The 12,516-nt window shown below is 53.2% G+C and overlaps 1 protein-coding gene across 4 annotated transcripts in view; it reads left to right on the forward strand.

The window, feature by feature from the left end:
* The window catches only part of KYAT1 (kynurenine aminotransferase 1), a 31,934-nt gene extending 21,425 nt beyond the window's left edge, over window positions 1–10,509 (forward strand). For 3 of the 4 annotated variants that reach the window (XM_081237112.1, XM_081237111.1, XM_081237113.1), the window contains 12 exons: window positions 1,361–1,419; window positions 3,594–3,741; window positions 5,038–5,187; window positions 5,268–5,354; window positions 5,599–5,727; window positions 7,820–7,940; window positions 8,286–8,362; window positions 8,491–8,580; window positions 8,695–8,881; window positions 8,961–9,040; window positions 9,760–9,846; window positions 9,944–10,509. In XM_081237112.1, the coding sequence (XP_081093238.1) occupies window positions 1,367–1,419; window positions 3,594–3,741; window positions 5,038–5,187; window positions 5,268–5,354; window positions 5,599–5,727; window positions 7,820–7,940; window positions 8,286–8,362; window positions 8,491–8,580; window positions 8,695–8,881; window positions 8,961–9,040; window positions 9,760–9,846; window positions 9,944–10,009 (1,275 nt within the window). In that variant the 5' untranslated portion in view covers window positions 1,361–1,366 and the 3' untranslated portion in view covers window positions 10,010–10,509. Of the gene's footprint in view, window positions 1–1,360; window positions 1,420–2,949; window positions 3,175–3,593; window positions 3,742–5,037; window positions 5,188–5,267; window positions 5,355–5,598; window positions 5,728–7,819; window positions 7,941–8,285; window positions 8,363–8,490; window positions 8,581–8,694; window positions 8,882–8,960; window positions 9,041–9,759; window positions 9,847–9,943 lie in introns of all 4 variants that reach the window. The other variant, XM_081237110.1, reaches the window with a different exon arrangement.
* Window positions 10,510–12,516: the final 2,007 nt, after the last annotated feature.

Below are 12,516 nucleotides of genomic sequence, written 5' to 3' on the forward strand. Positions count from 1 at the left end.
AAAATTTGGAAAATAAGAAAATTATAAGGAAGAGAAGAAAAATATCTGTTAACTAACCAACCAAAGATAATCACTGCTGACTAACATTTTGGTGATAACATGGTTTTCCCTGGCAGGGATCACGCTCTCATTTTTAACTATTTTGACATGTTCTGAGTGCCAGGCCTGGTGAGAGGTGTCAGGGATTCAGTGAAGGGATAGGTCTGCCAATGTTAGCAAAGCACCTACTAGGTGTCAGCCCCATGCTGGGCTCTCTGCAAATCATTCCCATCAGCAAGACTCCCAGGTGATGGAAAAGCCTGGCCCGTATACAGACGGTCCCCATGCCCTTCTCCAGGGCAGGGGCCAGACACTAGGAGCCCTGCTGTTGCCACCACCCTGACCAGGGTCCTGTCCAGCTCCTCCTCCAACCTTGGGGAAGCCCCTGAACCTCTTTGAGCTTCAGTGTCTTCATCTTTAGATGGGGATTATCTTGGTCCCTCTGATAGGCGTGCTGTGGGGACTAAGGCCATGAGGAACAGTGGGGGCTCACCGTTAGATACAGCTGTGGCTCCACCACCTGCCGGCCGTCTGAGGCTCCAAGCCACAGGACCAGGAGGCTGGGAGGGACCACGGAGCCTATGCCCCTATTATACTGATGGAGAGACTGAGGCCAGGGGAGCTAAAGCACCTGTGCAATGTCACCCAGCCAAGGCGGGCTTAGGACCTGGGTTTGGTGGTTCTCAGGCCTGGCCAGTGCCTGCACACCTGCGGGTGAGGGGGAAGCTGGCCTGGAAGGAACATAGGGAAGGGGAGGGGAGGTCCCCTGAGCCCCTCAGGACCGAGCAAGTGTCCTCTTTCCCTGAGTCAGAACGTGGCCTCGTCTCAAACAGGCCTGAGTCCGAGTGTATCTGTTGTATGACCTTGAACACATCCCTTTCCCCGCTCCCCCTCCTCCATCTTCTCATCTGTAAAACGGGACCAGTCACGTGGTCCTGAGAAGTCAAAGGAAGAGCTTAGCGAGAAGCCGCTGCAGTCACTGTCGCCACGATCCTTCCCCTGCTCTGCTCTCCCCCTTCCTCCTGCTCCTCCTCCTCGGCCCCAGCCCCTCCTGGGTCAAACTTTAACCTGATGGAATCCAGGCTGTGTGCCAGGACACGTGGACCCTGGGCTGGCAGGTGGGCGAGTCCAGGCTGCTGGAGTGGGAGGAGCTGGGCGGGGCGGCGGGAGACCCCGCCCCGCTGTCTTGTCTGGGAGCCCTGCTCTCCGCCTCCCGCCTGGAGGAGTGGACACCAAGGCTGTGGCCCCAGAGAAGCTGCCTCCCGGGCAGGCCCAGGCTGCTGGGCCTCCACCACTGACCTTCCGTTTGCTCTGTCTTCAGCTCGTCATGACCAAACGGCTGCAGGCTCGAAGGCTGGACGGGATCGACCACAACCCATGGTGAGCTGGGTGGGGCTGGAGAGGGGTGTGGGGGTCCCCTGGGCTCAAGGGCAGGGCAGGGCTGGCGGTCCCTGGATTGGCAGTAACTCAGTGGTACCCAGGACGGCCGCGCACTCGGACGGGGGGAGATTTGTAGCCGCAGCTCCTGAGAGGTGAGACCCCCAGCAGCCGGCTTAGGTTCGGATCTCAGCCTCGCCCTGCTTGGCTGTGGCATTTGGGGCCGGTGACTCACCTGCTCTGAGCCTCAGTTTCCCATCTGGCCCTTCCCTTGAAGGGCCTGGGAGGATGAGGTGACATACTGTGTGAGCGATATCCATCACCCAGGCATTACCCAGGCACCAGGCTGAGGGCTTTCCAGGGATTCTTTCATTTCACACTTAGTACAGAACAAGCTAAGCTAAGGAATATAAGAAGGTAAGACACGGGCAGCCCCTCACCAGCACTTGCAGAGGTTAACATCTTTTCTTTATTGACCTATTCTAAATATGAGAGGCATATGTGCCCCTTGTCACCCGTGATTCGATGGATGAATGGAAGATGTGTGAGAAAGATTTAATGACCTTTCCGCGTCCCCCCAACCCCCACTCCTGGCCCGCTCTACCTTTGGCCAAGGGCATTGAGCCACCTCTATATGTTAAAAAAAAAAAAAAAATCACTGACTGTTGTTTTTACCAAAAAGAGAACCATTTTTTCTTTCAAACTCCCCTGCTGTTCAGCACTTTGTGTTTTGCAAAAATCTTCCACCTCCATCTTCTCCTCTGATGCTCCATGGTGTTTGGGATGGGGGAGCTGGGCCCAAAGACCCTATAGGGTCCGGCTGCCCTCTAGGTTGGGCCTCCAGGGTCCTGTTCCCCAGGCTGCCATGCTCTGTCCTCTCTGTGAGGCAGGTGGGTAGGCTTGTGGCCCATTGTGCAGATAAGGTAAAGTCCAACTCCGAAGGAGGAAATGACTGGCTGGGAGAGACAGGAAGAATCTTTCCTGACTCACAGGCCCAGCAGACTCTTGAACCTGTCACACCCATTGTACAGAAGGAAGGACTGAGGCCAGGAGAGGCTAAGTCTCTTGCGAAGGCAGGGCAGAGCAGGAGCTGGCCTGGGAGGAAAGCACGGGACAGGAGAGGAGTGCCAGGAGGGATGAGGGCCGTGAAAGTTCCCAGGTTCCTGCTGACCCCAGGGTGGTGGCCTGAGGATCAGGACCCTAGAGGCTCAACCTACAGGGCAGCTGGTCTCCGTAGGGTATTTGAGCCTGGCTCCCCTGTCCCAGCCACCATGGAACATCCACTGCCTGATTTTGCATCTCAGCTCTGCCTTAGCGACTGTGTGACTCTGGACAGGTCACTGGCCTCTCTGAGCTTCAGCAACTCTGTGTCTTCAGAGACATTGTGGCGCTCTGGAGAGAAAATGACCAATTTTAGACATAATGATATTTATTGTTATGCAAATTCAACTCCACCCAGCCTGACCCCGCAACCAACCTGGAACCACACACCAGCCTCTTCAGCCTCTCAGCCTCTCTTGTTTCCCTGAACAGGTAGCCACTAGGCAGGGCCAGAAGAAAGGGGCCAGAGATGGCAGATGGCAGTCCCCAGTCTGTCCAGGGTAATCGTCAAGAGCAGAACTGGTGCTTCAGACAGATATGGACTCAAAGGCTGGCAGCGCTAACTGGGAGACATTGGGCAAGTCGCCCGAACCCCAGCTTCTCCATCCCCGCTGTGATCAAGGAGCAGAACATGCCTCATAGACTATCAGAGATGATGTGAGCAAGCATTTCAAAGTGTGGTGCTGCTGAGAGACACATGAACGGGTCTTGAAATCTATTTCGGGGCGCTCACCAAGTATTTCTAAAGACTAGAGTAGGATAGGATGGGAAATACTGCAGTGGATCACACCGGAAGGAGAAAGTTGAGTCCATCTTTGTGCTCTACAGAGTTTGGGATGTAAAAGTGATTTCTTACTATGGATCATGGTGGAAAGTTGGAAAGCCCCTGGGCTAAGACATGTGATCAGCATGGAACCAGTTATGACCACAAACAGATCTCCAGACCAGGGTGGATTCTGATTATCCAGTTTTTCTAGAAGGAGCCCAATGCCTTGCTCACCCTTCCCAGGAAGCAAGCGGAAGTCCAGGTCGTGGTGGAGGGTTGGGCTGGTACCCACTCTCTGTTTGTTGCCCAGGGTGGAGTTTGTGAAACTGGCCAGTGAGTCTGATGTCGTGAACTTGGGCCAAGGCTTCCCAGACTTCCCACCCCCAGACTTCGCCATGGAAGCCTTTCAGCACGCCGTCAGTGGGGACTTCATGCTCAACCAGTACACAAAGGCATTTGTGAGTCTACCAGCCCCTCTGGGGGGTCCCTGGACATGGGCCTCTGAGGAGGTCCTGGGGGAGGATGGAGCAGATCTTTTTGGGCAGCAGGCCCATCTGAGTGTCAGGGTTCATGGGGCAGAACCCCGGGAATTCAGTCTGGCCATGGTTCAGTGTTCACTGACTGCCTCCTTTGTTCCAGGCCCTGGGACAGTTCATGGGCTGGGGGAAAGACAGATACAAAAGCATGAGCCAGGAGCTCATGGTCTAGTGGGAAAAGCAGACCAAAAACCAAAACAAAAGCAGAAAACAAAGGTAGCTGATATGCTGTGATGGAGGAGAATGGGGTACTTGGGAGCAGGAAGGAGGGAATGAGACCTGGGAGATCAGGGAAGGCTTTCTGAAGGAGGTGACACCTAAGCTTAACCCTGAAAGACAGGCTGCTGATTGTTTTGACTCTAAATCCGAAGTCTTTCTGTAAAGAACCACAGAGTAAATATTTGCCCCCTTGGAGTAGTTTCTTAAACTTTGGTGTGCATCTCATCTCGTTTTTTTCATTTGGGTGTATATCTCTTTGTCTTATTGCTTTGAAAGAGCTCTTTATATATTAAATATCTTATTTCTTTCTCTTATGTTGCAGTGTTCCTCTCTTTGTCTTTTAACTTTGCTCATGGGATATTTTGGTGTACAGAAATTTTTCATTTTTATGTAGTCAATTCTGGTTTAGTGAATTATTTAGTTAAGTTCTAGACCTTAGGTTTCAGTCTCTTAGCTTACCCTGGAGTGTTTTATAAGTGCCCTCAGCAAACAAGCGTACAGATCCAATCTTCCTCTCAAAGTGGGGTGCTTCCAAAGCTGCAACATAAAGTCCTATTCCTGCAGTTCAACTGGCATGACCTTGGGCAAGTCATTTTCTTTCTCTGGGTCACTGTTTTTCTACCAGTCAAATGGTGGGGATCAAATAATACCTCTTTTGCAAGGCTGCCAAGAGGATTAGATGGCACAAAAGTGCTTCTTAAACTTAGAGGGAGGTGTTTAAAGGGTGGAGTTGCTGCTATTTTGAGGGCTCTGTTGCACTGTGCTCCATGAAGGCATGCACTCTGTCTGGTTTCCCACTGATCCCAGCCCTGGATGCTGGGCCTGGCACAGAGAAGGCTTTATGGCACGTGCTGGCGATGGAGATGAAAGAACTCACCCCACAGGAACTGACTCTGCCCCAAGGCTTGCTGCTGGAAGATGCTAGAATTGCCTGGATGCATCTGAGTGGGAGGGTGGGCCCAGGCTGAACCAGACCACTGACCCCTGCTGTCCCGGCAGGGTTACCCACCCCTGACGAAGATCCTGGCCAGTTTCTTCGGGAAGTTGCTGGGACAGGACATAGACCCGCTCAAGAACGTGCTGGTGACTGTGGGTGCCTATGGGGCCCTGTTCACAGCCTTCCAGGCCCTGGTGGACGAAGGAGATGAGGTGAGTGGGCAAGGCCAGGGCTGGGTGGGGGTGAAGGGTCAGGGTGGTGCCGACCCCAGCCAATCTGATTCTTGTACCAGGTCATCATCATCGAGCCCTTTTTTGACTGTTATGAGCCCATGACATTGATGGCAGGGGGTCACCCTGTGTTTGTGTCCCTGAAGCCGGTAAGGATGCTGGTTGGGGTGTGGGTGGGCAGAGGGGTCCAAGGAGTGTGCTGGGTTGAACCCTGGGAGGTGAGAAAGAAGGAAGGAAGTGAAGGAGCGTGGTTTCTCCAGGATGAGGAGAGGGGTGTCCAGAGCCCGAGAGGAGAGACAGTGGGGAGAGATACCTGGGGGGAGGAAGGCCGAATTTCTAGAGATGAAAGTCAGGTGGGTAAGTATTGCCACCCCCTCCCACCTCCTCTTGCAGAGACCCAAGCAGGACGGGGAACTGGATTCCAGCAGCAACTGGCAGCTGGACCCCACGGAGCTGGCCAGCAAGTTCACATCTCGCACCAAAGCCCTTATCCTCAACACACCCAACAACCCCCTGGGAAAGGTACCTGAGAGACCTCCTCCGGGGACCCCTCCAGATTGGCTCACGTCCCTGCTCTGTTACTCTTGTGCTGCCATGGGGCCTCAGTTTCTTTGTCTGTGAAGTGGGAGGACTACCTGCGATGAGCTCTGAGGACCGAAGCTCCCAGGGGTCCCAGGGCCTGGGGCAGGGATCCCCAGGGAAGGTATCAGGCCTTGGGTGGTGGAGCGGGCTGGACACCTCCATGACTTCCCCATGAACCTGGGCCAGTGACTTCACCTCTCCAGTTTCTCATCTGGAAAATGGGAGCATGACAGAACTGATGTGAAGGAAGACCCAGGCTTCCACCTGTGTCTCTCCTTTACCGTCACACCATTACCACACTCACAACGCTTCTGACACCAGATATGTGGGGTTTTTTCCCACACTAAGCAATTCTGTGAGACCAGCTGGGTGTCCCACAAGTCAACTCAATTTAATTCAATTCTGACACTGTCTACCTGGAGATGGCGTCAGATCCCACAGGTTAAGGGCTCAGTCTCACAAGGCTGCCCCCCACCCCACTCCAGACACCAATCACAAGTCCAGGTTGTCACCTGTGCTTCTGACCTATGGTTGTAAATCTGGGGTGCCCACAACCCCCTCCCCGGTTCAATTAATTTGCTAGAGTGGCTCACAGGACTCAGGGAAACACTTACTTACAGTTACCAGTTTATTAAAGGATATGGTAAAGGATACAGATGAACAACCTGATGAAGACATGTAGGGTGAGGTCTGGGAGGTTCCTGAGCACAGGTGCTTCTGTCCCTGTGGAGCTGGGGTGTGTCAACCTCCTGGTACCTGAATGTGCTCACCCACTTGCAAGCTCTCTGAACCCTGTCCTATTGGGATTTTTATGGAGGCTTCAATTATCAACTCCATTTCCAGCCCCTCTGCCCTCTCTGGAGAAAATTCCAAACTTCCAATATGGCTTCGTCTTTCTGATGGATCAGCCCCAATCCAAGAGCCAACTTAGAGTTGCCTCATTAGAACAAAAATGCTTCTAGTGCTCTTTTTTTTTTAATTTATTTATTTTTGGCGCATTGGGTCTTCGTTGCTGTCTGCAGGCTTTCTCTAGTTGCAGCTAGTGGGGGCTACTCTTTGTTGTGGTGCATGGGCTTCTCATTGCGGTGACTTCTTTTGTTGCGGAGCACAGGCTCTAGGTGCGTGAGCTTCAGTAGCTGCAGCACTCGGGCTCAGTAGTTGTGGCATGCGGACCCTAGAGCGCAGGGGCTTCAGTAGTTGTGGCATGCAGGCCCTAGAGCACGTGCGCTTCAGTAGTTGTGGCATGCGGGCTCAGTAGTTGTGGCTCATGGGCTCTAGAGCTCCGGTTCAGTAGGTGTGGCGCACGGGCTTAGTTGCTCTGCGGCATGTGGGATCTTCCCGGACCAGGGCTCGAACCCATGTCCCCTGCACTGGCAGGCGGATTCTTTTTTTTTTTTTTGGTTATAAATTTATTTATTTATTTATTTATTTATTTATGGCTGTGTTGGGTCTTCATTGCTGTGCATGGGCTTTCTCTAGTTGTGGCAAGCGGTGGCTACTCTTTGTTGCCATACGCAGGCTTCTCGTTGCGGTGGCTTCTCGTTGTGCTTGTGGAGCACAGGTTCTAGGCGCGTGGGCTTCAGTAGTTGTGGCACGAGGGCTCAGTAGTTGTGGCTCACGGGCCCTAGAGCACAGGCTCGGTAGTTGTGGTGCACGGGCCCAGTTGCTCCGCGGCATGTGGGATCTTCCCAGACCAGGGCTTGAAGGCAGGCGGATTCTTAACCACTGCGCCACCAGGGAAGTCCACTTCTATTGCTCTTACCACTTAGTAATTTACAAGGGTTTTAGGAGTTCTGTGCCAGGAATCGGGGCAGATATATATATATATATATATATATATGTATGTGTGTATATATATATGTATATATATATATACACATATATATATATGTATTTTCTATTATCTCACAACCAACTTCACAGGGTCACTGTTGCAGGGATAGGATGGGGCAGAAAAGCCCTCAGCACCGGCTCTGGCCCTGTCTTTTCATCTCTCTAAGCAGGCCTGTCTGTTTGGGGTTGGTCCCTGCAGGTGTTCTCCAGGGCAGAACTGGAGCTGGTGGCCAGCCTGTGTCAGCAGCATGACGTGGTGTGTATCACCGACGAGGTCTACCAGTGGCTGGTCTACGACGGGCGCCAGCACATCAGCATCGGTGAGCTGAGCCGGCCAGGGTGCCCCCCTTCCCCTGGACGTTTGTGGCAGGGCCTTGAGCCCAATCTGGGTGTCAGCGCAGGCCTGGTGATTAGGACCGAGGGGTCTAGACCCACACAGGTCATGTGACCTGGGGCAGTGACTTCATCTCTCTGAGGACAGGGGAACACAATGGCACCTGCCTCCCAGGGGTGTCATGAGGGTGAGCTCAAATAAGTCCTGGAAGTAGCTTAGCACATAGTGGAGTCCGGAGCGTTGAGAGCCTGAGTGCCTGCTGGGGTCCAGCCACCACCCCTCCCCTGCCCCCACCCCCGTCTCAGCAGCTGCTTTCTTTGGCCTTGGGCAGCCAGCCTCCCTGGCATGTGGGAACGCACCCTGACCATTGGCAGCGCTGGCAAGACCTTTAGTGCCACAGGCTGGAAGGTGAGTCAATGAGGGTGGGGGTGACCCCTCCCTCTACAATCCTTGGTAGGCAAGGCTGACCTGGGAATCCAGAAAGGGTTTGGTCAGGCCCTGAAGGGCCTCACCCCCTACCTATGTTCCTGGTCCAGGTGGGCTGGGTCCTAGGCCCGGACAGTCTCCTGAAGCACCTGCGCACTGTGCACCAGAACTCCATCTTCCACTGTCCCACACAGGGCCAGGTGAGGTGGGGGCAGGACCCGCCCCACCGGGGGAGGGGGTGGGGCAAGAAAGGAGTTCGGGCTGGCTCCAAGGTCAGGTCACACCTGACCTGCTTGTCCCCCCGCCCTCCCCAGGCTGCAGTAGCCCAGAGCTTTGAGCGGGAGCAGCTGCACTTCGGCCAACCCAGCAGCTACTTTGTGCAGCTCCCACAGGCCATACAGCGCTGCCGTGACCACATGATACAAAGCCTGCAGTCTGTAGGCCTGAGGCCCGTGATCCCCCAGGGCGGCTACTTCCTCATCACAGACATCTCGGAATTCAGTGAGTGGGACTGGCCGGGCTGGGCCAGGTACAGGGCCCTGGAGGCTGCCCAGGGCTCAGCCTGGCCTCTGTCCCACAGAGACCAAAATGCCCAACTTGCCTGGAGCTGCAGATGAGCCTTATGACAGACGCTTCGTCAAGTGGATGATCAAGAACAAGGTGGGCTGGGCCTCTGCCAGGGCCGCTGTGTATGTTTTACAGGCTGTGCACTGCTAAGGGTGCCTGACCAGGGGGCTGATGCACCAAAATCCAGCCAATCCTCTGCCTTGAGCCGTGGTACAGGGTTGCATCCACGTCAAAGAATGGGGAGGCTGTTTTTAATTTGCTCAAATATGCCTTGTGGGCTGGCAGGCATTCTTGCCCTCTCAGGGCCTCAGTCTTCCCATCTGTACAGTGAGGAGTTGGCCCATTAACTCTGAGGTCCATCCAGCTCAGAGCTACGATTCTAAGACTTATTTCTTTTTTTGTTTGTTTGTGGGGTTTTTTTTGTTTTTTGTTTTGGCCATGCCACATGGTTTACAGGATCTTAGTTCCCCGACCAGGGATTGAACCCGCACCCTCAGCAGTGAAAGCGCACAGTCCTAACCACTGGACCGCCAGGGAATTCCGTGGGACTTATTTATTCTATGGCTCTGCCCTGACCTGCCACATGATCTTCCCTGCTCTCAGCCTCCCTCTCCCTTCTGTACATAAGGAGGGACTTGGAATGATGATTTGGGATGCTTTTCCTCTGACCCTGATGCAGCACTGGGAGGTGCTGCATTGAAGCTAATTTGCCTTCTCCTGTCTCATCACGGGAACATCTCTGACCCCCTGGAGCCCCCCCAGAGGCCTGCTGGGCTGTGGGGCCGCTGAGGCATGGGCTTCCTCCTCCACAGGGCTTGATGGCCATCCCGGTCTCCATCTTCTGCAGCGTGCCACATCAAAAGCTCTTTGACCACTATATCCGCTTCTGTTTCATGAAGGTAAAGGACAGGCCTGGGGGAGGGAAGACCTCCCCAAGCCTCCCCAGGCCTCCTGCGGGTGTGGGGAGAGGGGTAGGACCAATCTGTGTTGGTGCAGGATGAATCCACGCTCCAGGCCATGGACGAGAAGCTACAGAAGTGGAATGATGAGCTCAGGCCCTGACATCACCCCCTGGGCCCTGCATTGCCTGGTCCCTGCACACTCTGCAGGGCTCTATCTTTGTCCAGGTTTCAGCCATTCCCAGGTTGGGGGTAGATGGTACTGGAGGATCTCTTCTCTGTAACACAGAATAACCTCAGGGAAGAGCCCCCCTTTTGGTCTTGGGGGAGTCAGGAGCACTTCCCCATGGTGCATAGCTATGTTCCTGTTGCAGAGGTGAAGGAGGCCTGACCGGGGCCTCTCCCTGGTCCTCCCTGTGCTGGGCTATATGGTCTTGGGACCCTCTGGCCTCCCCAGACTCAGCTGGGACTCAGAGGGCAGAGTTCAATAGTGTACTGGCCTTGGGTCTCAGCCCTGGCCCCAGCCTTGCACTGGCCCCAGCCAGGCCTCAGGCATCCCTCCCTTCCCTTATCTAAGCTTGATTTTGGAAAGTTGCCCTTAGGCTTGACTCTTCAGGCCAGTACTTTTGCCCATAATAAAGTTTTAAGTTATTCAAACTGTTATTGGCTGCTTCTCTCTGCTTCACACCCTGGTGCTGATTGCAGATGGGGGCTTAGTCAGAATGGAAGGCACCTCCCACCTCCCTAAACCTCAGATCCCAGACTCTCTTTGTACACATGTGTTTTGTTTTGTTTTGTTTTGTTTTAAGATGTTGGGGGTAGGAGTTTATTAATTAATTTATTTATTTTTGCTGTGTTGGGTCTTCGTTTCTGTGCGAGGGCTTTCTCTAGTTGTGGCAAGTGGGGGCCACTCTTCATCGCGGTGCGTGGGCCTCTCACCATCGCGGCCTCTTGTTGTGGAGCACAGGCTCTAGATGCGCAGGCTCAGCAGTTGTAGCTCACGGGCCCAGTTGCTCCGCGGCATGTGGGATCCTCCCAGACCAAGTCTTGAACCCGTGTCCCCTGCATTAGCAGGCAGATTCTCAACCACTGCGCCACCAGGGAAGCCCTACAAATGTGTTTTGAGGACCAAAGAAGGGCAGGAACTTGGACCTTGTCTGAGGCCACCCAGTTAGTTAATGGTGAAACCAGGCCTAGGGGCTCAGATGGTATGTGTTACCGTTGTTGTTGGTGGTGGTGGTGGTGGTGGTGGTGGTGGTGGTGGTGGTGTGTGAGTGTGTGTGTGTGTGTGTGTGAGTGTGTGTGTGATGAGGGCCTCGGTTGAGTGTCTGACAGGGAAGACGCGGACAGTCACACCCCACAGGGATCAGAGTCCAGGCCAGGATTGCCAGGGATTACATAATTAGACAGAAGGGGAAAGGAATGTTTCCCCTAACATTTATTGCTCACCCCTGCATGCCGGGCACTTGGATGCGCACCATCTCATTAAAGGACCCTCTGAGACAGGAGTTACTGCCTCCATTTCACAGGTGAGGAAACCGCTTTGGAGGTGAGGGGACTTACCTGAGGCCATCCAGCTGGTAAAAGGTAGAAATGAGATTTGATCCCAGGGGTGGGCCTCCCACTGGAAAGCAACGCAACTCCTGAAATCATTTGGAAGGTGGTGCTGGGGAATTGTCTTGAAGTTGCATTTGCATAGCAAGCTCATGGGTTTTGCTCATATCACATATTTAATTGGGGGAGCTGATGGGAACATATAGTATAATAAAATATATTTGGTCTTTGTCCATGGTTCCTGGCACAGAGCTCCTAAACCCCTTGTAATTTCATGAGTGATAGTAGTGTCTTTTGTTATTCAAAATGAACCCCTTCAACCATGTGATTAGATGCTCAGAACTTTCAGCCTCAAACCCAGACCTCAGGGAGGGAAAAGGGACTGGACATTGAGTTCAGTCACATGGCTAATGATTTAATCAGGTGTGCATATGTAATAAAATCCCACATAAAAACCCTGAATCACTGAGGCTCAAGGACCTTCTGGGTTGGTGAACACATCGATGAGCTGGTAGGGTGGCCCATCCGGAGAGGGCATGGAATCTCTGCACCCCCCTCTCCCAAGACCTTAGTCTATGTACCTCTTCCATGTGGCTGTTCCTGGGTTGTTATCTTCTCTAATGAAACTCTAGTAGTAAGTATAGCACTTTCCTGAGGGCTGTAAATTGTTTCAGCAAATTATTGAATCTGGGGAGTGGTCATGGAAATGCCGGAATTTGTAGTCGGCCAGGCAGAAGTGTGGGTGGCTGGTGACCCCACTTGCTGCTGACATCTGAGGTGGGAGACAGTCTTGTGGGACTGATCCCTTAACCTATGAGGTCTGTGCCAACTTGTCAGAATTTAATTGAAGTGTAGGACACCCACTTGGTGTCAGAGAATTGCTGTTTGGAACATACTTGGTGTTATGACAGGACACTTACCTTTTTTTTTTAATTTTTAAAATTATTTATTTATTTATTTATTTTTTGGCTAGGCAGCATATGGGATCTTAGTTCCCGGACCAGGGATCAAACCTGCACCCCATGCATTGGAAGTGCAGAGTCTTAACCACTGGACCACCAGGGAAGTCCCAGGACACTTCTTCCTTTCCAAGCTATGACTTTGTATTACTATCAC

This window comes from Mesoplodon bidens (genome assembly GCF_964165515.1).
Source record: "Mesoplodon bidens genome assembly, chromosome: 6".
Taxonomy (NCBI): Eukaryota; Metazoa; Chordata; class Mammalia; order Artiodactyla; family Ziphiidae; genus Mesoplodon; species Mesoplodon bidens.